General features: G+C 31.6%; 2 protein-coding genes and 1 pseudogene across 3 annotated transcripts; all 3 read right to left on the bottom strand.

Annotated features, from left to right (window-relative positions):
• Positions 1 to 4,238: 4,238 nt before the first annotated feature.
• Positions 4,239 to 9,431, bottom strand: LOC105802725 (ferric reduction oxidase 2). 2 transcript variants are annotated; one of them, XM_012634540.2, is made up of 8 exons: positions 9,272 to 9,431; positions 9,076 to 9,178; positions 8,782 to 8,973; positions 8,438 to 8,672; positions 5,888 to 6,215; positions 5,544 to 5,781; positions 4,756 to 5,459; positions 4,239 to 4,607 (listed from the first exon to the last, which is right to left on the bottom strand). In XM_012634540.2, the coding sequence occupies exons 1-8, from the start codon at positions 9,429 to 9,431 to the stop codon at positions 4,468 to 4,470; spliced, it is 2,100 nt and encodes a 699-aa protein (XP_012489994.1). In that variant the 3' UTR covers positions 4,239 to 4,467. The 2 variants fall into 2 exon arrangements, with proteins under 2 accessions (XP_012489994.1, XP_012489995.1); XM_012634541.2 differs by having other exon boundaries at positions 8,782 to 8,829.
• A 5,243-nt stretch (positions 9,432 to 14,674) lies between these two features.
• LOC105802727 (probable receptor-like protein kinase At5g24010) lies at positions 14,675 to 16,584 on the bottom strand (annotated as a pseudogene).
• A 2,131-nt stretch (positions 16,585 to 18,715) lies between these two features.
• Positions 18,716 to 22,288, bottom strand: LOC105802726 (uncharacterized). The gene is made up of 3 exons (XM_012634542.2): positions 21,163 to 22,288; positions 19,418 to 19,960; positions 18,716 to 19,322 (listed from the first exon to the last, which is right to left on the bottom strand). Exons 1-3 carry the CDS (start codon positions 22,021 to 22,023, stop codon positions 19,218 to 19,220), a joined length of 1,509 nt encoding a protein of 502 aa, XP_012489996.1. The 5' UTR covers positions 22,024 to 22,288; the 3' UTR covers positions 18,716 to 19,217.
• Between the last annotated feature and the right edge of the window lie 1,109 nt (positions 22,289 to 23,397).

Genomic DNA, 23,397 nt, shown 5'->3' with positions numbered 1-23,397 from the left:
CAAGCGGAGTAGGTTTGGGTTTCGACGACGAGGTAAGACTCCCTTTTCTCTACTACTATTTTTGTTAAGAAAAAGAAAATAAATATAAAAAAAACGAATCCGATTCACCTTCTAAAAAAAAATCCTTTGTATTCAAGGTTTCTTTCAAAATTTTTGGTGTATTTTCCTGTTGTTTTTTTTACACCCCATTCTGAGAATAAAAGTCACCTTATATAGCGAAAAATCAAATACCAGTCTGTTTTCCTTGTTTCTTTTCTTTTGGACTCTTTTGAGTCCGTGTTTGCAGTGTACGTGCACATAGGGAGGATCGGCCCCGGCGTGCGGCGCTTGGGACGTCTCTGGAGGCGCGGAGGCTACTGTGGCTAGGCGCATAGTCTTTGCTAGGGTTTTCTTTTTTCTTTTTAGTTTTGGGCTGAGGTCTGTATTGTTTGTTGGTTTGGGCCTGAGTATTATAATGTAAAATGGGTATTAGATTGGGCCTGGGCACATTTGGGTTTATACATGTTTGTTTAACTTAAATGAATGAACATGTACACACATGATTTTAAATAAAATAACATGAACAAAAATTTTAAAATTTCACGAATGAGCTTAAAAATAAATAAAGAAACATGAACCGAGGTTCATTTGTTCAAGCTCGGTTGATTTATACCCTACATAATATATGAAAAAAAATCAATATTTATGCTATTAACAAAATCCTTGACTGAGTTGGTGTCGCGAGTCAACAAGGCACCAAATCAGTTGGGAAATTACAAAAATGGTCGTCCGTTTTTTAAACAAGTTATATTATTCGATGATATTTTATTCCTTTTATTAAAAAATAAAAATAAAAATAAAAATATGCATACGATGGAATTTGAATCCACATCAACTTTTTTATTACTATTTTCATACATTTTAATTTAATTATGCACACTTTATTACTAATAATGTATTTGATTGACTTGGTGTCACAAATTAACTAGACACCGACTTAAGATTAATGACAACAACATGATAAACAATTTAAACTAATATTTTTTCATTTTAATATCATACATATTTCATGTGTTATTATTACTATTAAATAATTTCAAACCATACCTTTCATTATTTATTTATTGTATGTTATTTTTAAGTACACATTTGTATTCGAATTTATGGTTTCCACATGTATATGTGTGTGATAGGATTTATTATTAATAATATATTTGATTGAGTTGGTATCACAAGTTACCTCGACACCGACTCGAGATTGATGACAATATTATAATAAAAAATTTAATCTAAATTTTTATTTAAATATGATACATATTTTATATGTTATTATTAATTACTTTCAAACTATACATTTTATTATTTATTATATATTAATTTTAAACACACGTTATATTCTAAATTTATAGTTTCTACATATATATATACACACGCGCGTTTGATAGGATTTTTAGTAAACCTAATAATAATCCTTTCCATTTACGGGTCATATAAAACCTGAGTGTCAGCCCTTCTGGCACTCAAAAAATCTAGCTCAAAACATCCATCACTTTCATATAGCGATGTGGATCATGTAACTTCTCTTCCTTCAAGCCTATTATCCACATAATATTTTGCTCTTTTATCCGGCCCGTGGGCTTTTTACACATTTTTTAAATGGGGGAGAAATTCACTTATACGATATAAAATTAAAATAATTTTATCTCCTTTGCTACTTCGTTATACGATTAATATTTTAATGATTCAATATTCATATGTTATATTTCATTCATATAATCATACAAGTCAAATTTGATTCAAACTAAAACTTTTAACTATTTCTTTTATGTAAAAGATTTTCAAATGTTCAGTATATATATATATATATATATATATATATATATATATAGTATTTTAGATCGACATGATAGAGATATTGGACCTTTTGAAATTTTACATGTATGTAGAAGTACAATTATATCGATAAATTCAATAGTTGAATCATTAAATAATCATACAAAGAGATGTGAAAGAGAGTACAACTACTTTCATTTTACGTCGGTGTAAGTGGATTTATCATTCATAAACCTTTCAATTCCTAAACTAATTAAATTGTAAATAAATTTATTATTGGAAATATAATTAAATAAAAGTACATACTTAAATGCATTAAAATAATTTTAAATTAATTTAACAATAATAATGTCCTCAATCTTAGAATGTTAATAATTTATTTTGTCTTAAAAATGAAATGAAATCAATCTATTGTTTTGCAAAGCTAATAAAATGAAAATAGAAATTATATTGCATGTGTATGTATGTAGAAATTACGTATTTAAAAATATATAGTTTAAAATTAATAATAACAAAATGTATGAAATTAAAATGAAAATTTAAATTTAAATAATGAATAAATAAAAAATTAAATAGGTAAATATATGAGATTAAAAATATTGTATGATTTTCTATAACATGTCAAAATATTATTGATGAAGGAAAATTGAATACCAAAGAAATGATTATAAAATTTTAATATTAATTTGAAAGCACCAATTTTATATCATAAAAATATGGTTTAATTCACAATTAAGCGTTTAAAGTATACTTATTTTTCATTTTGGCAAGTTAATTTTTTTGTTCCAATTCGGTATTTAAAGTATCAATCACTTCCTAAATCGATACCTAAAGTATGTCTCTATTATATTTTTAGTCCATTTGTTGATAAATGTAAAAAAATCGTATAGCCAATCACAAAGCACCACATGGCATCTTTATGTAAAAAATATTTTCTTTTATTATATGTATCCACATTAAAATATAAAAATGAAAATAAATATATACAAAATTCAGAAAAATATATATAATTAAAAATTATAAATCATAAAAATAAATTTGGCAAAAATATGATAATTGACAATAAATTAGTTGAAATTAATAATATTATTACAAAAACATGTAAAAATATAAAAATTAATTTAAGAAAGTTTAAAATGATTTTTTATAAAATTCTAAAATATATATTATAAAAATTTTTATAACAGTTTTGATTTTTATATATTTTTTACTTTTTAAAATTTATAATTATATATTTTATAAATTTATAAAAATATTTTAAATTATTTTTATCTATTATATATGTTTTTTTACATTTTAATCAATATAATATTAAAAACTAAAAAAAGACACATGGTGTATTCTAATAGTAAAATGTAAAATTCTTAGATATAATTATAAATTTTAAAATTTTTAAAATTAGATAATATATAAAAATAAAAAATATATAAAATTCTTATATATAATTATAAATTTTAAAAATTTAAAATGACATATAGAAATTGGAAAATTTTATAAAAATTTTAAAATAGTATTTAAAATTCAAGTAATTGCAAAAAATTGAAATTGAAATTCTTTCTTAAAACTTATAATTATATATTTTAGAATTTTATAAAAATAGTTATTTTAATTTTTTAAAATTACAGTTTTCATAATTTTACAATTTTTATAATATTATTAATTTCAACTAATTTTTTCAATTATAAATTTTTTTGTAAATTTTTATAATTTATCTATTTTTATTGATTATATATATTTTCTAAATTTATATATATATTTATATTTTTATATTTTTAATGTGTATATATATTTAATAAAATTACTTGTTTTTTATATAAAGACATGAGTTGGTGCTTTGTGATTGGCTATAAAATTAATTTTTTTTAACGTAAAATGGACATTAGGTATCAAATTGAAACAAAAAGAATTTAAATACCAAATGAGAAAATTGGTATACTTAGGAGCCAAATCGTGAATTAAGAGTAAAAATAACGACCATTCTTTTCCTGCAATTTTCTTTTCGTCTTTTTATGGTGTTTTTGCTGATTGAACCCCTTTCTTTCGTTAAAATGGGTATTTTGCAGAGCAGGTTGGGTGCTGATCAATTCCTCTTGGCTCATATGTACTCTGTCAAGTTGAAGGAGTGAATACTAGTCCTTGCTACTCTTTTAAGACGATCCGAGGTATATAAATTCCTTTGCAGCACTGATGATTGTTTGAATTTTAGCATCACTGATGTGTCCCTCTTTGAAGATGGGTGGGTCGTAAGATACGACCCTTCTTTAGAAAATAGCAAGTGGAATTTCTATACATCTTCAGTTAAGTGAAAATGATTCGTTAACCTGAAAGAAAAAAAACCCAAATTCGGAGTTTTTAGATGTTACAGTTCAGCCTATTCTGTGGGACCACAGGAAAACATGTGAAGGTTTTTGAGTAAGTGGAGAAGATGGCAGAATTGCTTTTTTTTTAAACCGTCACCATACAAGGGGAAAATTTACAAGCTATATTCATCGGTTTATTTAATTATATCAAGATCTCGTACTGTTTTGTAGCTACATAATTTGCATGAAGTATCAAACAAAAACAGCAGAAACTGCGCACTTGAACAAATGATGGGTGCCAAAACCACTCTGCCACTCCACGCACTTGTTTTTTCCTCTGGTTTCTAAACAGTAATCACCAGCTGAAACTGATAGACTCAAAATGCAGATTATCTGCCAGACCAGAAGAACAAATTGCTGCAACATCATGCCTCAATTTCTTTGGACCGCAAACAAGAACCCCCACGCTTTCTCCTTTACGTTCAAAAAGCATTCCTGCACCCCCAAACAATCAAAAAAGATAAAAATAAAAAATAAAATAAAATAAAAAAAAAGAAGAAGAAGAGAAAAGGTTTGAGGTGAATTCTAGTTGCTGCAAAACAGGCACTTAGTTAAGCCATTAGACAAATTGAAAGTAACTTACTCTTCAAGTCAGGTCTCCCTCCATAGTGAACTTTGGTAGCTTGTGCAAGAGATTGGTGAGGGAGGCTTTCCAATTCTCTATCACCATTATAAGCCCTCAAGTTTGGTGATCCTAATGGGGCTTGTCCTTCATTGTTTTGTACCTGCGTCGCTTCCCTGGAATACTGTTTCTTGTTCCAAAAAACAGCTGCACTAGCTGTTGCAGCTATGGAGACACATATAGCCAAAACATTCAACACAGCTTTTGTGGAGGCTGAGAATTCGTAATTGTTGTGATCCCTTGGGTAAATATAGAACCGAGTGATGATCCCAATTAAGATAAGGAACATGATGAAGGAAGATGATATTATGGCGGCAAGCCAGAACCAGCTGTTGGGGCCTAAAATGGGTGCCATAGGTTTATCTGTTGGAAGGGGCTTGAACAATATGGAACGAACTCGTTTTGAGTTATCAGTTGTTGGTTCTTTTTCCTTGGTCACGTAAGCTTCAATGTGGAGCTTCAGGTTAGAAAGGTCAGATGGGGAACCAGTCATAGGTAGCAACAGGTCTAGCATAGTGAGATCCAAAGAGCTTTTGAATACAGCAATTAGGATCATATCTGGTGTCTTACATTGAGATATTTTGCTCCTGAAAATGAGCTCTCGGATTATGGATATAAAAGGAGTAATTCCACTGCCTCCACTCACCATCACAATCGTGTCATGCCTGAAAAATATTTGTACAGTTAAATAGTTTTTTAACAAACTTAGAAGAAACAATGTTTTTAGTTGGTAGGATTTGTTTGCAAACCTTAGGAAATGGTTAGATTGAGGTCCGTAAGGTCCTTCAATGGAAACATCAAGACGGTCAATTGGAGATGAAAGCATTTGATGGAGCTTGGTCGACCAACTTCCTTCGCTTTTAATGATCACACTAAGTTTATCAGGCTCCATATTACTGTTCGAACTAACTGTAAATGGATGCCATTGCAACTTTGAAATGCTGGGCACGTTCACGAACATAATACTTGTCGGATTATAGGTCAAACCTAATTTTAAACAAAGATATTAACAAATCAAGTGGGGTGAAAAAAAGGGTTAAACTAAAATTATATGAAAAAAAAAACTCGATTAAGTTATTGGGTTAATGATTACCATGGGTTTTTGCGAAATTAAGCTCCACAACATTACAAGGTAAAAGTCGAGCTGAAAGTAAGCGGACAGAGGTTCGAGATTGCAAGAATCTGAGGTAACGGTCGACGATGAAGAGGTAAAATCCAGGAAGCATAATGAAGGTGTAATCAATGCCAACATGGAGGATGAAGAAGAATACAAAGATGATGTAGAGATGATGGGCATAAAAGAAGAGCTCAAAGGTTTTTCGCCTTATTTGAGGAAAGGTTGCAGCCCACAAGCCTAGGCCACCCAGCAATGCTATTTCTCCAGCCACGTTTGAAATATGCGAATGACTCCATTTTAGCATCTGAATTATTCACATCAACATTATAGCTTAAAGTTTGAAGATTTCAAGACACAAGGGATGGGTACACATTGTTAAAAGTAGTATTAGATTGGTTTTTAGTATTAATAATATATTTGTCTATCCAAGTCAAACAAAAAATAAAACTCTCACCATATTATATTTAAAAGATTCTCACCACCTTGGTAATGTAATCTATCATTCACTATGGTGGTTCCTATCCGTAGAGCAGAAAGACGGGTAGTAGCTTTAAGTGCTCCACTATACGCCTCATACAGTACGGGAAACGCTAGTTTAGTTTAGGGGTGAGCATTCGATCGAATCGAATCGAAAATTTTCGAGTTAATCGAGTTTTCGAATTTCATTTTATCATCCTAACTTTATTTGAAGTTTTCTCGAATCGAATATATTTGTTCGAGTTAAATTTTAAAAAATAATTTTGGGTCCTTGTAACCATTGTTACCCATCGTAATAAAATTTGTCCACCTTAATCAAATTTTTTATTAATTTTCATCACCTCATAATTTATTTATTAATTTTTATATCTTGGTTAGCTTATTTGTTTGCTTAGTTGTTTCAATTATCTTGATTCTTGTCACTAAGTATTTTGGAATTAAAAATATATTAAATATAAAAATATAATTTTTAATAAAAGTTATTTTAAAAATAAAATGTGAAATTGATACCAATATAAAATTTTAACACAAATATTTTATGGCATAATTAAGAATTCAATTTTAATATAAATATTCAATATGACTAAACAATTCAATAATATAAATAATATAAAATGTGAAATTTAATTTAATAATATAAATAGTATATATAAATAAAATTATTACTATTTATGTTTAGTGATTTTTTTTTGGATAATTTTAATTTTTTATTTGAGAGTAAAGGGTGAGAAGTAAAAGTTTAGGGGGAAATAAAAAGTTTTGGGAAATAAAAGTTTGAGGAAAAGTAAATAGGGGGAGTAAAATTTTGGAGAGAAAATATTTAAAAAAATTAGAGGGGGTAGGGTTTGGGGTAGATGGGAGGTGGGATGGGAAGAGAATAAAAGTTTTAGGGAAAAAGTGAGAGGGAGTAAAAATTTTGGGGGAAAATAAAAGGTTTTGAGGATTTTTGGGAGTAAAATTTTGAAAAAAAGTAAATGGAAGAGTAAAATTTTGGTGGGAAATGAATTTTGGGTAGATTGGGGGGTTGGGAGGGGAGTAAAAGTTTTAGGGGAAAAGTGGGAAAGAGTAAAAATTTTGAGAGAAAAGTAAAAAAGTTTGGGAGTTTAGGGTAAAAATGTAAAATATTATAGTTTGATATTCGAGTTATTCGAATTCGAAAATCCAACTCGATTCGAACTCGAAATTCGAAAAAAAATTCGAGTTGATTCGAATAACTCAATTCGTTTAACTCGAAATTCGAATTTTTTTCAATTTTTTTGAGTCAAATCAAATTTTACTCACCCTACGCTAGATACATCTCTTCCACCTTTATTTTTTCATTTGCTTTTCGTGGTCAAAAACAGCATCGATGTTAAAGGCACCCCATACATAGTTGACAAATGGGTCAGGTCCAGTTACCCCTACACGTCTCACCTCCATCAGATCCCTATACTCTTAAGTCCAATCCCCCATTAAAATCTACTGGTTAGTGTGCACCAATCAATTTGCATCGGCGGAGACGTAATTCCCATAGGATAATAAATTTTAGTTTTGATTTCAGTGTAAATCTTGCTCGGTACTAATCATATTAATGTTGAAACCAATTTTGTTTGTGCATGAAAAAGAGGTGTCATTTGAATAGAAAAAGGGGAAAAATCAGAATAGATTGAAGAAAAAAGTTGGCGAAATACCACAACCAAAAGACGAGAATAAAATTGAACTACGTCTCTTGTTTGAGACCCCACAATCTCAAAAATTCCTTTGATAAAGACACCCATATTTTATGGTTCTTCTGTATGTAGTATGGACCGTTTCATGACAATGATTTTCATATAAAATGAGTGGAGAGCTATTAATGGAACTAAATACCCGAGTTTTATCTTTGATTGTAGTCTCTTTTACGTCATTTTCATAACAAAGATTCTTAAAACCTTCTTTTCATATACTTACGTGCAATCTTAGAACAAGACTGAAAAAGGAAGACCAAAAAAAGATGAAGAAAAAAGGGAGTAGGCTAATATTCCCTTTCAGATTTTGTCTAGTTATTATGTAATAAAGAACATTAATTACCTCAGATATGTTGCCTGTAACGGCCCAATCAATGATATAGCAAATGCCGTGAATTGTGAAAAGAACCATGGTCATGTGTCCAAGCCATATATGGTACTTGATGCTGCCCTCCGAGGTTAGACCTAACAGCGGCAGCACCGATGAGCCACGAGCCACTGGGTAGAACAGAAATGCTAAACACACATTCCCCGTAAGCCCTATCCACAACGCTACATCGAATAACTTCATTTCCCATCTGCCAAAAAACACCAATTATATTCGAATTTCGAAATGTTAATTTTCTCTTTTTTTGAATGAATTAACGTTCATTTGTGGTATCAATGAATTGATTAATTTGATCTTACACTTTGACTCCTTCTTTTGCAGCTGCTTTTGGAGTGATGGTATGTAACCTGCGTAAATAAGTTACCAGTGACCAAACCAGGAGTGCAATAAACATGATCAACAAGGCTAACTCTATCCCCGAAACTATCCCAAGGGGACCCTTCACTAAAACGGGCTTCCTCCATAACGCCCGCCTATGCTTTTTCTCATTGCTGGTCATCAGAAATAATTAGCCATTAAAATTGGGTTTTTGATCTTTTGATATATATGTTTAACATATCTGTAACCAAGCAAACTGAAAATCCTGGTTCTACCTTTGTGAAGCATCTTGATTCGAGTTCTTTCCCAAGTGAAGGTACAAAGATCCCAAAGAAGCAACGAAGAGGACGGGGAATGTCCAAATCAGCATGCTGGGAGCTGTAACCATGATGATACAATACAATAGAATGTAAACCTCGGAACTTAACTTGTTATATATGGATAAAATATATATATCATCAGCAAAATTACCTTGGGTTCCAAAATACGTGGAAACAAGCTTTTTGTGGATGCTAGGTCTCCATTTTTGCAGGTAAGTGTTTGTGGGTGCCATGATCCACATCATACAAATCCCAAGAAAGATGACAGTCAAGAGGTGCCTTATTGTTGCCCTTACGAACCTGGAATCCATTGCTCGATTTCTGGGGTATTATTAGTTGGTAGCTTTTTGTCGAGAGAAAGAGATATACTATGAGAGAATCTCTGAGGAGAATGTTAAAGGAATGATGATGTATATATAGGGAAGTACATATTTATAATTAAATACTCAATCTAGATTACAATTTGGAATTAGGGAATATTAAATATAAGGAAAAGAATTATCCTAAAATGATATATCTATATAATATTCTTTATAGAAGTGAGAAATAAAAAGCATGATTCACGTCTTGGGAATTGTACTCAAGATTGTAATTGATATTTTTAAGAAAAAAAACAATGTGTGGCAAAAATCAGGGTGGGAGTAGCAAGTTGAAGCCTTGAGGAATCCAAAAGTCAACTCTTAGGTACGTGGATGAATCTACGTCCCTCCAATTGCAAGCTTCATGCAACATCCATTATTACCTAAACTCTCCCAATTTTTAGGTAAGTTTCATTTTTATCATCTAAAATAAAATGTAAATCCTTTCAGTTTCATCATTTAATTTTTATGACCCTTTTATTTTAGTCATTCAATCGTTAAATTTCTATCGGCAGTTAACTGTACACACTACATTAAGTTTATACTTTCATTTTTGATCACCCAATTTTTAAGTCACTTTTGTTTTGGTTAAAAAAAATATCTTTTCTAAAGTATTCACTGGGGCAAAATAATTAAGGATAAAGTGAAAAAAAGGTAGAAACTAAAGCAAACCATTAAAATTGTCAAATTGTACTTGTTTATACATTGTTGAAAATTCTTTTTTTTTCAATATTGAAAATTTAAATTTCAAAGCATAAACATCAATTAAATAAATTATTGAATTTTTTATCCATTGATAATATTAATTGATTTGATATTGTAATATTGAAGTTAAATAATTTAATCTCCTTCTAAATTTTAAAATTTTATTTAATATTTCCATGTTATTCTTAATGAAGTCAACTCGATAACTCATATTTAATAATTTCTACAAAACTTAAATTTATTTTGATTATATAATCTCCAATCTTTCATATATATTAAACTAAAAGCAAAGAAAATTATTGCAATTAATATATTAATTGCTTGTTCTTCATTTGGGTAAAAAGTTATGAAAAATTTTGGGTTTTGTTTGAAGATTAATTAATTAAATTAATTGTAAGGATATTTCTCGCTTTTAGCTTACTATGAAAGACTAGAGATCATATAATCAAAAGAGATTTGAGTTTTATATACAATTATTAAAGATAATTTATTTGAGTTGATTTTAATTTGGAAATATAAAATAAAATTTTAAAATCTAAAAGGAAACTAAATTAATTAATTAAAATAATTTAAATATTATATTAACAAATCGGTTGACACTATCAAGGGATAAAATATTTTCAATAACTTATTTTAATTAATTTTGATGCATTGAAATTTAAATTTTCAATATTGAAAAGAAATTTAAAACTTCCAGCAAATAGGTAAAAAGTACAATTTGACAATTTTAAAGCATTATTTTAGTTTCTACTGCTTTTTACTTTAATCCTTAATGTTTTTATACCTTGATCAATATTAAAAAATATTTTTCGAGTGATTCAAATGAAAGCGACTTAGAAATTTGATGATCAAAATAAAAGTGTGAACATGATATGATATGTACAAGTTAACTGTCGTTAAGATTTAAATGTTAAATAGTTAAAATAAAAACACCCTAAAAATTGAATGATAAAATTTTAAACCACTAAATTGAATGAGGAACCGATAATTTGCCTTTCTTTAATATAAATTCACTAACACTTAATTTTGCGCTTTTTTTGAGTAAAATATTATATGAAATGATTTGGAAGAGAGAAGCAGTTGAAAAGACAGATTTCGGGCTCCTTTGGATCACCAGCAAGCTTCAGTGTGGTGAGATTTAAAGAGTAAAAAAAATTTGAACTGAAACGCAGCTCTATTTGGGGTGTTTGGCAAGCACACCAGTAAGCATTTTTCACCTCACTGTAACCCAAAATATTGGCTGGAGTTAAAAGCTTCAGTGGACTGATTTGGAAGTCCAAAAATAAGAGTAATTATTATTTTACCCCTCTAATTTTTCCTTTATTATTTATTTTATTTAAAACAGATAACATAAGTTTAATATGTCATTATTTAATATGATTTAATTTACAATAAAATTATAATTTTTATTTATAAATTTAGTATAAATACAATTTAATTTATATTTTATTATTTGATTCAAATATAATCTGTAAAATATTTTGATATTTTATTATGAATATAATTTAAAAATATTTTATTGTATATTTAAAATATTTTGATATTTTATTATGAATATAATCTGTAAAATATTTTGATATTTTTGAATTTTTCTCTAGTTTTAATTTATTTTTAATTATTTATTATTAAAAATAAATATAATTGTAATAATTTTTAATTATTTATTAATTTTGTAATTGTTAAATAATTTTAAAAACTTCTATTATATATCATTTTTAATCTAATGTCCTTAAAAGTTATTTTCTATTTTCACCTCACCGCTACAGTTGCGTTTGAATCCAAACACACACTCCACCGCTGTTTCTAATCTTACCGCTACAGTATCCAATCTCACCTCTACAGTACCTAATCTCACCGCCACCGCTGTTTTTAACCTCACCGGAACTAAACACACCGCCTATCCAAACCCACCATTCGTTTGCCTTTCTTTATCTACTTAAAAGAGAGTGTACGCATTAATTTGAGTATCTTCGCTTGAACCCAAATTGAGAAAAATAGAGAATGAAGAGGGCGGTGCAATCCCACGAGCTTGGTACAGAAAAGGAAAGAAAGGGTAACATTTGAGGGTTAGATGAAATGAAAATACAAATATAATGCATCAAGCCTCGGGTCCCTACCACTGTTACATTGGTGTTGATGCGTTTATTGCGTGTCTTTGGTGTGCCCAGTTGCTGACCTGTAACCTTGTCTTGAATTAGCTGGATCCCTTTCCTTAATTGCCTGATTAGCTCGCCTTTTTTCATAACTAACTCAAATAAATCGATTTTTTTACGAAAATAATTTAAATTTAAAATTTTGTATGAAAATAATATGTTTTTTTATAGTACATGTTGGTAACGATCATCTTGTTGTCAGCATCACCCTCCATCATACTTTAATAATTATCTAATAATTGCTTGGTTTATAAAAAAATATCTTTTTTAGTGCCGTCATTGTGTTCGTCAGCACTAGTATGTATTTTTTTAAATACACTTAACAAATATAGATATTTCAAGATTAAAAAGAATTTAAAAAATATTTTAATAGGTGCCGGTGTTATCATTGTCGACACCAATTCAAATTTTGAAAAATGATTTCTTACTTTTTTGATGTCAATGTTCACGTTGCCGGCACCGATTCAAATTAAAAAAAATTAAATTTTTACTTTTGGTGTTGGCGTGCTCTTTACCGACACTGGTGTGGTTTTTGAAATTTTTTTTTTTTGCCTGTGTGCTTTGGTTGCGGGGACTAGTGAAAAGAAGAGAGGAAGTTAAGAAATTGAAACAAAGTGTTTTAATTAAGGGTAAACTATAAAAATAGTCAATTTTATTTGTCTTGGATTATATTTTAGTTACTTATGTGTGAAATGTTACGTTTTAGTCACTTACGTTATTGTTTTGTTGCGAAGTGGTCACTCTACCGCTAAACTCCATTACCTCCCTAACGGCAGTCCAAATGGGTTTTAAATGTCAACTTGACTGTCCAGTTGCTAGGATGAAAAAAAGTTTTTAAATAAATAAATTTAATTTGGACTGCCACTTAGAATATCCAAGTTGACATTTAAAACCCAATTGGACTGCCACATACGATCGCCGTTAGGGAGGTAACGGAGCTTAACGGTAGAGTGACTACTTTGTAACAAAACGATAACGTAAGTGATTAAAATATAATTTGAGACAAACAAAAGTGACTATTTTTATAATTTACCTTTTAATTAAATTGTGGTTCATCAATTAAATTGCATAAATAATTGCAATAAAAATAATTAATGAAAAATTGTGTTGTATTAGTATTCAATAAAAATTAAGCAGGGGTGGTTGATATTTCTCACCTTAGTCAAATGTTTATTAATAATACTCTCTCCTTGGCTTCTTGTTATCTTGTTTGCATGTTTTCTTTCATTAATTGTGGTCCATGTACAACTTTTTACCATTCAAGTAGTTTCTTTATAATAAAAATCATATACAATTTTTTAAACATTTAAATGATTTAATTGCATTAATTAAAAATTAATTTTTTGAATGTTTAAAACATTTTTATTAATTAAAAGTTTTCATGCAAAAACCATTCAAATGGTAAAAAGCTGTATATGGACTACAATTAATGCAAGAAAGTTATGGTAATCTAATGCAGTACAATTTAATTAAAAGAATTCATCTTTTATCTTTTTTTTATCAAAGCACACCGATAAAAATAAAAATAAAAATAAAAAATCACATCGGTGTTGATAAAGAGAATGTCAACATCAAAAAGTAAAATTACCTCTCTTTTTATTGAATCGGTGCAGGTAACGTGAATGCCAATAGCTATTAAAATATATATATTTTTAATCTCAGAATACATATATTTTTTAAGTATATTTAAAAAATACATATTGATACCGTCGAACACAGTATTGGCACAAAAAAAATCGTTTTATTATAAACTGAACAATTATTAAGGGATGATGGAAGATAAAAACAGATAATTTTGGTACAAAATTTTGCACAAATAGCTTATGAAAAAAGCCGACGCTAGGTTTACGGTGAGGGAGTAAGCTGCATAAGCAAACCATGACATATGGGCTTTCTCTGTGAATTCTATCTTAAATAGTAAATGTTTATGTCCGTTACAATATATAGGTCCATGCTGATCACCCATTAACTTTGGAGATGTAGAATGCCCCCATATAATTTTCAGCGCAAGATAAGAGATTCTAGTGGATGCACTGGACCCTTCATTTAACAATACTAATCTTCGATTTTCTTTTTCTTTTTTTCTATTTCCATTTTTAACTCTTAAGTAAATATCCTTAATAATTTTTAATTTTAATCTGGCCGTAATGGTGGGTGTGATATGAACCATGATCCAAGGAGTAGCACAACTCATTTTTTAGGTAAATTCAAACAGCCACCATAACCAATGTTTTAATATGTAAATTGGGTTAACATAAAGAAATTTAGCACTTAACTGTCCACTGACCTCAGAGAAAGGATGAGATTTCAGGTTGGTTTAAGTAAAAATAACTAGGATTTCATGGAGAAATATTTATTAAATTAAATAAACCATCCCAATAGCATCAATCTAATCACAAACATGATGAGATAAACTGGAAAACAACATTCTATTCTGTTTACAGACACAAAGCTCCTTCACAAACTTCAAACTCAAACATACCATTTAATATGAGGGGAACTGATAGCCACCAATAGTATGCGGTATTATATCACAAAACCCAGTGGACCCATAACCATGTATTTATACTTGATAATTGTTGTTTACCTTGCTTTGGAGAAATTTCATGGACCTCCATTGGCAATTTTGACCGTAGCACTGACTCCACCTTTTCTTTCCTCCTACGTATGATTGCTGATAAGCTCAGCAATAAACACACAAGAGCAATCAAAGGAAGCAGAAAACCAACTCTTCTTTTCCTTGTCAAACACTTCAAAACTGACTCTGCAGGCAGAGTACCGTCGAAACTACCCATCCAGTTACTCATCTTCATGATCTCCACTCCATTTAGGATAGCATCCACCGCGTATGCCATGCTCTTGTTCGAAGGTCCAACAGTTACATTCACTATCCCGGAATGATCAGCATCAACTACCAAGTCCACATAAAACGAAGAAGCCAACAAGTAATTGGTAACAGCCGAAGGATCCAAATCTTTATATGCCAAATGTCCATCATAAACATTGAAAAACAACAATCCAAGGGATATGCTAGCAATATCGCAGAAATGGAGTCTAACAAGATACTGATAACCCTCAATCACATTAGGAATCGAAGCATTCTTGCTCTCGATTAACCGAGCCGAATTATATACATTATCAGGACCAACTTCACGACTAGCACCACCATCTTGGTACTTAATCCTACCACTAAAATACACCCTATTTGATCCTTCCTTCGATCTAAAGTAGTCGTCATCAGGCAACCAAGTCCTCCACAGAGAATCATTAAATGGAGTGACTTTAGGACCTCCTATAGTTACCCTATACATAAACTTCAAATGCTTGTTTATTTAAACCCTCAAAATTCTTAACTTTATCACCATTCACAGACTGAGCAGTTTCAAGTATCAAATCTTTAGGTGCAGATATCACTTCAATTGCACTAACAAAAGCGAATTTCGATTTTTCAGCAGGAAGAAAAGTAATTTCAACCTTTTCAGAGTTAAACCAAAGCAAATATTCGATAACCTTAGGACCCACCGAACGCCCACCACTAAAATTGGTCAAAGCTACCAACCCATTAACCAAAACGTGAAATTTAGAGTCAGCGAGATTCAATTGTGGTGAACTGAATCGGTGAAAATGGAGACGTAACATGTGTGTCCCTGGATCCTTGACATCGAAAACATATTTAAACGGTGCCTTGAAAACCCTGGCGGTATGATAGATCTGAGGCAGACCCGGCAGCAAAGTTCCAGCACAGAGTGAGAACTATTGAGGTGAAGAGAGATGTGAGTGAGAAGAATCGGACGAGTCGGAGACGAAGCGACGATTATCTACAGTGGCATCCACCAAGGCGCACAATTGACGAGATAATTGTCCACCGGAGAGAAAGATAAAGAGAGATCGCAAGAGACCAAGAAATAAAGAAAGAAGAAAGAGAAACCCAATGTCGTAAGCAAAGTTTCCATGGGAGAAAACGGATCAAAGAACATGCAGAAAGTGAAGGAAAAATGGGGAAGTAGATATGATTGAGCGTGGTTTTGTGAGACTGAGTGGAGAAGGAGACGACCTGAGTTAACGCGAATATTGGTGAGTCAAGATAGTTGTCAGGACGCGGGAGATTCTACTTACATCTTTTGGGATTTAGGTAAGAAATGCGCGTTGCCGCTGGGTAAGCAACGTGCGTATGAAACTCAACACCGCACCACCCAATCAATCTTCATTTGAAAACATATCAATAATAATAGCCTTCACATACCAGTTTCAATTTTATGTTTATAATTTACTCCACTTTGGACGTTTTACTTTCATTTCAACGTGTTGTTTATGTTTTTATTGGTAGTCCGAATATTGTAAAATAATTTTATATCGATTATATACATTAAATAATAGTTATATTTATATTAAATTATTATAATTAAATTCGTTTTCCAAAAACTTAAAACAAAATTATCCAATTAAGTCATCTAACCCAAAATATAAAATTTTAAAATTATATTTAATAAATAAAATATTTATTATATTTATTTACATTTTTTAATATAATAAAAAAGTATTTTTTATTAAAACGTTTTTAGTGCATTTAGTGTATTATATTTTTAAAAAATATTAATCAAAAAAGTTAAATATGGGTGGACCCGATCGAGCCCGAATTTAATTTTCTTAAATTAGGCTAGGCGTGGGGAAAAAATTAAGTCTATTTTTTAGGTTGAGCCAAGCTCAAACTTAAAAAATTGATCTAGATACCTTACATGAACTCGTTCGAATTCAACTCAACTCGATTCATGTATACCTCTAAATATACATTATTAAATATTCATGACACATTGAAGAATTTTTAAAAATTAGAAATTAGAAATTTGAAGGTTTTTTTTTTTAGGGTAAAAGAGAAGGGCTAAGCCCTTAAAAGACCAAAACCATTATACAGAGCATAAACTAGTATGATAAGAATCGGACATAGTTTTCTAGTTTCCGTCTTTTCTATGGTTCCAGTTGATGCCAACTTAGCAACAAAATTCGCTGTAGAATTTACTTCTGGGAACACATGATGAACGACTTTAACATTCCATTGTCTGCAACACAAGTAATTGATATAACTTCATCCAAATCAGCCTTGTTAATCGTATCCACCACCATTGCATTGTCATTTTCGATGACTAGCTTCTTCAACCCCTTTGTCCAAGCAACATAAATGGACCATAATTCTGCTTGGATTATGTCTATTAAAGCCCAACAACCGTTCTCCTTTCTCATCTCGAATCTAATCCCCAACTATTGCCATCTCCGTTGTTATATTAACAGCGCCATTCGTGTTCAATTTGATCCAACCAGTGCTCAGTAGCTGTTGCTGATCATAAGATCTTTTTATTCAACTTGTTTGATACTTCTTGCCCAGCTAATTCTTTGGTTTTGTATTGCAACAGCACAAAAATTATTATTTGCAAATACCCAAAGTTCATCTGTTTCCATAATTTTCATCAGACCACTCCAAACAAGGTACTCCAATCCACCTCTTCTAAATGAAATATTGTATCATGCTGAATATTAAGAAAGTGGTAAATTGAAGAAGTTACCTCTAATTTGCTTCGACACAAAGTAAATCCATGTCGAATGCGAAGCTGCACATTCTCTGATCACATGCAAGGTCGTCTCTCGACAACATTCGCAAATTAAGCATGAGGCATCTGTAGCCATCCCACGTTTACACCTTTCGGAGTTCGTTAACAATCTATCATTTAACATTAGCCATAGTTAAAACTGGACCCTTTGCGAGCATTTGAGTGTCCATATTATAATCCATCTCTTGCCCATTGGCGCCCATCTTCCCTTCGCTAAACTCGTATAACTTGTAGGCACAGAATTTACCAATTTTAGACCAATTCCACATGCAACTATTGGATCCAGCAACTTCACTTGGAGGAAATACAGTTGCAATCCTCAATAAATCGAGTGATCAAGAAAAGGCGTGAATTAGCACCACTTCCAGCATCCTAACGCATCAACGTCTAGGAACTTATCAGTACAATGATCCCGCAATGGACCAACATCAGGTACCCAGGCGCCCAACCAAAATTTAACACTTTTCCCCTCACCTATTGTCCACCATTCGATTTCTTTTATTTCTCCCCAAATCTTAGTAGTAAGAGACTTCCAAACAATAGAATTTGCTATCAAAGTTGGTTTTCAACGTGTGCCTCCAAACAAAGCATCTAACAATTTTCTCCATATACCCCACGCCAAATTAAGGCTCACTGAATTTGGAATAACCATAAGGATAGATCTCGCATGTAACATGTTCCGCCAAAGACGGCAAATTTACATTCCACCTAATTAATCTCTTTAACCTTATCAATAATAAATTTATATGTTATGAAATAAAAACACTTCCAGATAAATACCTAAAACTCTTTGAAATTCCAACATTCCACTTATGGAGCAAGCAATAATAAATTGACCTAAGGTTAAATTGATAAGGTCAATTTATTATTTTTAGACATTCCACTTATGAAGCAAGCAACTTATCAGTCCTCTGATGCTCGTAATAACAGTGCAGCTACCATCCACAACATCAACATGGTTCAGCATATTAACCACTTGCAAGTCGTCCATCTCTAGAATCACATTCCGATGGCCTTCATTCGAAGCTAACGAGAGGCCATCAAACGTAGCCCACAGCTCTGCTTGCGGTGGGGAAGATACCCCAAATTCCTCATTACTTTAATTAAAGTCTCTGAGCGAGTCCTCAATGAAGACTTTAAGTTGTTATAAATATGTAAAACGCTTTTTTGCTATAACTATTTTCTATAACAAGCTATTCAACACCCATTGCTAAGGCTATTATATCGTCTAAATTTCACAAAAAGAGACAAATTAATCAAATTATAACTGAAACTGCTCATCGCAATTCAATGACATCATCTTCTCCGCAAACTCCGACATCAATAACCATGGTGCCTTTCTTTTTCCTTAGCAAGACCCTGCAACAATTCCTTCGCGGAGCCTGTTAAAAAAAAAAACACAAAACAGAGTTAACAGGCCATCTTATAACTCTACGCCCACACTCGACCAAGCGAAACCATGAAACAACAAACTTACCTTGTCCCATAAATGGGGATCAGGTTTTTTATAAACCTGAACTCTCTCAATCCGTGAAGGATCCGCCATGTTCCATTTACACCCAGAGCTTGGAAGCCGGTGCTGAACATACTCGCTAGCTGTCTGGTTCGTGTTCTTGTTGTACAAAGCATTAGACAAGTAAAACACAAACGGTTTCTGGCAAGCATGTCTTGCAACGGGGCGGGTGTTAAAAGAGAAGCCAGTGTAATCAGCTCTCTTATACCAGTTCAAGAAAGTTCTGGCCGGCATTTCCATCTCTCTAACTGAAAATATGCCTCGGTATATTTGAACGGTGTATCCCCAAGAGACCGAGATTGTCCAGCTTCGGGTTTTGTCGTAGCAAACCGATTGCTGCATGATTGCGGCCGAGTCCAGTTTTATTGGAGCCTTTAGACGTTGAAGGGCTTGGACCCTGTTAACGTTTGGGAATATGGGCTCAACCACGTCTAGGTGGTGGATAGAGATTAGAGGAGCTACAGGGTGCGCCGATAGTAGGCCCAATAAGCTCCCATAAACATCGTACTGATATATAAAAACAATCATAACCATGGATTAGTTTTTTAAGATAGTACACTAAACAATTATAATTGGTATAGACAAGCCGTATTTGAAATTTGAAACCAGATTTTTTCAAAAAAACAGTGAAGTATAATAACCGACAAAAAGCAAAAGTTCCCATCAATCAGTTGTGAAGATGTTGAATTGGGTCATCAACCAAGTCAAAGTACCTTTTTCAAGTGAAACGCGTGTCGACATCGAAGTCATTAGTTAAACTGAGATCGAGATCTTGACGTCCACGTGTGTTAGAATATAATTAGGGTATTAAAGAAAGGAGAAAAGACTTATTACGACCGTCAGAAGAAGATCGAAAACGTTAAAAGGAGAAGCGACAAAATTGCAACGATGGGGTCCAATGTGTGTTTGCACAAACATCCACGTATAAAAAACTGTGGAGCGGAGCATTGGCTTAGGTTGCGAAGGGCTGACACATGAGAACCGAAAGACCACCGGCTTGTTTGAACTATGCCTCTATCCATGCCGTGATATGCGACATAATGAAAATACCCAATAATTTGAATAAGGGCATGATGATAATAAAACAGAAAAAGAAGTAGGATTATATTAGGTACTTTTAACAATCCAAATCCGGCAACTCTAAATTCAACTTTATGGGTGGATTAGGTTTTTCATATTATTCCTAGATAATAGGGAATAACCCGCAAATGGTGCATTAGCTATTTATAGCTTTTTTTTAAGGAAATAATTTCATCTACTTATTTTAAAATAAATTTAAAAAAATTATTTGATTTGGATTTTTATTTTAATTAATTCGGGTAGGAATAGGAACAAACCCCAAGTATTAGACTTGCCTAAAAACAAATTTTCAACTTTTAAGGAAATTTCTAAAAAGCTTGATTATGTCTAGGTGAATTTAGATTAGTGGTGCGTTTACTTACTGTTAATGTAAAAACGACAAAAATTAAATTAGCCTAACTAATTCCACCCTTAATTTTCTTCTTCTTCTTTTAAATATATTCAAGGGTTTTGAGCCTAAAGACCGGAAGAATCAAACAAAAACCATCAAGATTTTTGGAGTTTGGACCCAAAAAGGAACCAAAATCTTCCAATATTTGATTTGTTCAATTTCTTGGTCTTCGTTAAATTTCAGCAATATGACTGATAAAGAAAAAGTAAAAAGTAAATAAATAAATAAACAGACAAACCTGGTGAAATCCGGGTTCCTTGGTGAGGGGAATTCCAAGCTCCGCCATGCAAGCGTGTATCCGGTCATCGGAACCGTACAATCCGGGGTATCTCTGTATACACCTATCTTGCATTTTGGCAAGAGCTTTAGCCAAAGGGTAACTGATGGCGAAGCCTCCACCGCCATAAGCCATCCCATAAGAAAAATGTATGTTCTGCAAATGACTCTCCGACAAGCTCCCAATGTAATACAACTGATTATGATCGTATTTTGACAAAACTCTAACCAAATTCTCCGGCACAAAATATGTATCATCGTCTCCCATCACGAACCATCTCACATCTTCAAAGCCAAGCCGTAGAGTCTCGGACACTATGCGGGATATCCTAATGGCAGAATAGTGGCCTTTCAGGTTCTTGTACTTGAACTTGGAAGTGTCGCATGAGATCTTTACCGGCGGCAAAAGATGATCGTCGGACCTATTTGCGACGGTCTTGTCTAACCAGACGGTGCCACGCATTTCTTGGGGCTTCCACCAGAGTTTTATGTAATTTTTCCGGTGCTCCCATAGCCTAGCCGAGCCGGCAATGCCGAAAACTAAGTGGTGAAGGGTAGTTTTTTCTGGGGGACCGAGTTTTGGTGGGGAAGAAACAGGTGGCGGCATCGCTTGGTCAACAACATGAAGGGTGTTGATGATATTGGATCTGTGATTAGACGGGTTTGAGGCATTGGAGAAGCTTAGATTGTAGAAGATGCAGATGATAGAAATCAAAAGAATGGAAGAAACTACCAACTTGGGGAAGGTCCAAGCAATAGTAAATTGTTTTTTCATGATTTGATCCCATAGAAAGTTTTCTTCAACTTTTCGATTGCTTCTCATGGTCTGGATTCAGGACTCATGAAAACCCAGAAACGAAAAGGACCCCACTGATTAAGAGCTTAATTAGGGATTTGATGTTGAAGGATGGCTCAGCAATTCTAATCCTAGATTCCTAGTTCTAATTAGAGCTGATGTTGGCTGTGAAGAGGGATTTTTTTTGCACATCTGAAAACTGTGCAAAGGAATTGAAGAGAGGTGAAAAGTAGACGCTGAAGCAGCTGACCAAAGCCAAAATGGTAGCGTTTTCTCAAAAAAGAGACGTCTCTCGGTTCAATACAACTTTCTTAGTATTTTGTTTGGCATAATGAAATTCAGGCCTTAATTTTGCAAATTTAGCTTTTATTTTTTAATTAAATTTAATTACCCACATTTAAAAAGAATTAAATAATTTTTAATAAAAATATTCACTAAAATATTAATTTTTTTAGCAATGTTGGCATGATAACTCACGTAACAATTCATATATACTTTATACTGATATAACAATATTATTAAAATTATAAAATAATAATTTTAAAAAATTATAAAAAATTGAAAATAATAGAGTACATGCAGATATAACTCAGGGTTAGTTTGAAATTTGAGAGGGCTTCGACAATAATATTAGGCTCGAAAAATAAGCTTGAGCAAAAAATTAAGTCCGATTAAAATATTGACTTTTAAAGCTCGAGCCAATCAACCTGTTTTTGTAAGTATGTAATGTTTTTATTATGTTATTTTTATATATTACTGTAACGTAAACACTAAAAAAAGTTAAAATCACTATATATAAAAATAAAAATAAAAATAAAAATATGTATTTTTAATTTTAATTTTCTTTAAAAATAATATAGACAAATTTAAAATGGGTTTCGGTTAACTATTTACAAATCTGGGTAGGCTTAGATAAAATTTAAGCCCATATTTTAGATCGAGCAAAGCTTGGGCAAACACAATGTAAGCTAATATTATGCTTAGGCCTGACTTGACTCATGAACACCTCTATATGAGGATTGTCATACAGTTTGCAATATTTAAAATTTAAATGATTTAATTAATATTTTCGATAGAAAACCAATGATTCAATTATTTTGAAAAGTTGATAGTTAAATTTGGTTGAAAGTTAAATTGAAATAAAAACTAAATTGAAAAAAATTATTTTGTTTTCTTTCCACTTCAAAACAAATTCTTTTTACTTTCTTTAATTTTCTAAAACATAAAATTTTGTTTTGAAAGTTTGATCAATTAATGAGAAATGAAAAATAGAGAAATGGTTGTTATTAGTATTATGAGATGCATAATATGATAATAACTAGAATGGCAGTGGAGTTTCTTTAACAACATTGAAAATTGGAAATAGAATTGTAGGATATTGGATATTAGACTAAGAAAGGG

The sequence above is a fragment of the Gossypium raimondii genome, chromosome 11, assembly GCF_025698545.1.
Source record: "Gossypium raimondii isolate GPD5lz chromosome 11, ASM2569854v1, whole genome shotgun sequence".
Lineage (NCBI taxonomy): Eukaryota > Viridiplantae > Streptophyta > Magnoliopsida > Malvales > Malvaceae > Gossypium > Gossypium raimondii.
Note: the sequence above shows the minus strand (reverse complement) of the source record. Positions and strands in the feature narration are given on the sequence as shown.

What these genes read in the sequence shown, in the direction of transcription:
- LOC105802726 (XM_012634542.2), bottom strand. Translation starts at nt 22,023, where the DNA reads ATGAGAAGCAATCGAAAAGTTGAAGAAAACTTTCTATGGGATCAAATC. An exon ending in AGGAACCCGGATTTCACCAG is followed by an intron (nt 19,961 to 21,162) that starts GTTTGTCTGTTT and finishes TTTATATATCAG; the next exon opens with TACGATGTTTATGGGAGCTT. An exon ending in ATCCCCATTTATGGGACAAG is followed by an intron (nt 19,323 to 19,417) that starts GTAAGTTTGTTG and finishes TTTTTTTAACAG; the next exon opens with GCTCCGCGAAGGAATTGTTG.
- LOC105802725 (XM_012634540.2), bottom strand. Translation starts at nt 9,431, where the DNA reads ATGGATTCCAGGTTCGTAAGGGCAACAATAAGGCACCTCTTGACTGTC. An exon ending in AATCAAGATGCTTCACAAAG is followed by an intron (nt 8,974 to 9,075) that starts GTAGAACCAGGA and finishes TCTGATGACCAG; the next exon opens with CAATGAGAAAAAGCATAGGC. An exon ending in AGGGAGACCTGACTTGAAGA is followed by an intron (nt 4,608 to 4,755) that starts GTAAGTTACTTT and finishes TTGGGGGTGCAG; the next exon opens with GAATGCTTTTTGAACGTAAA.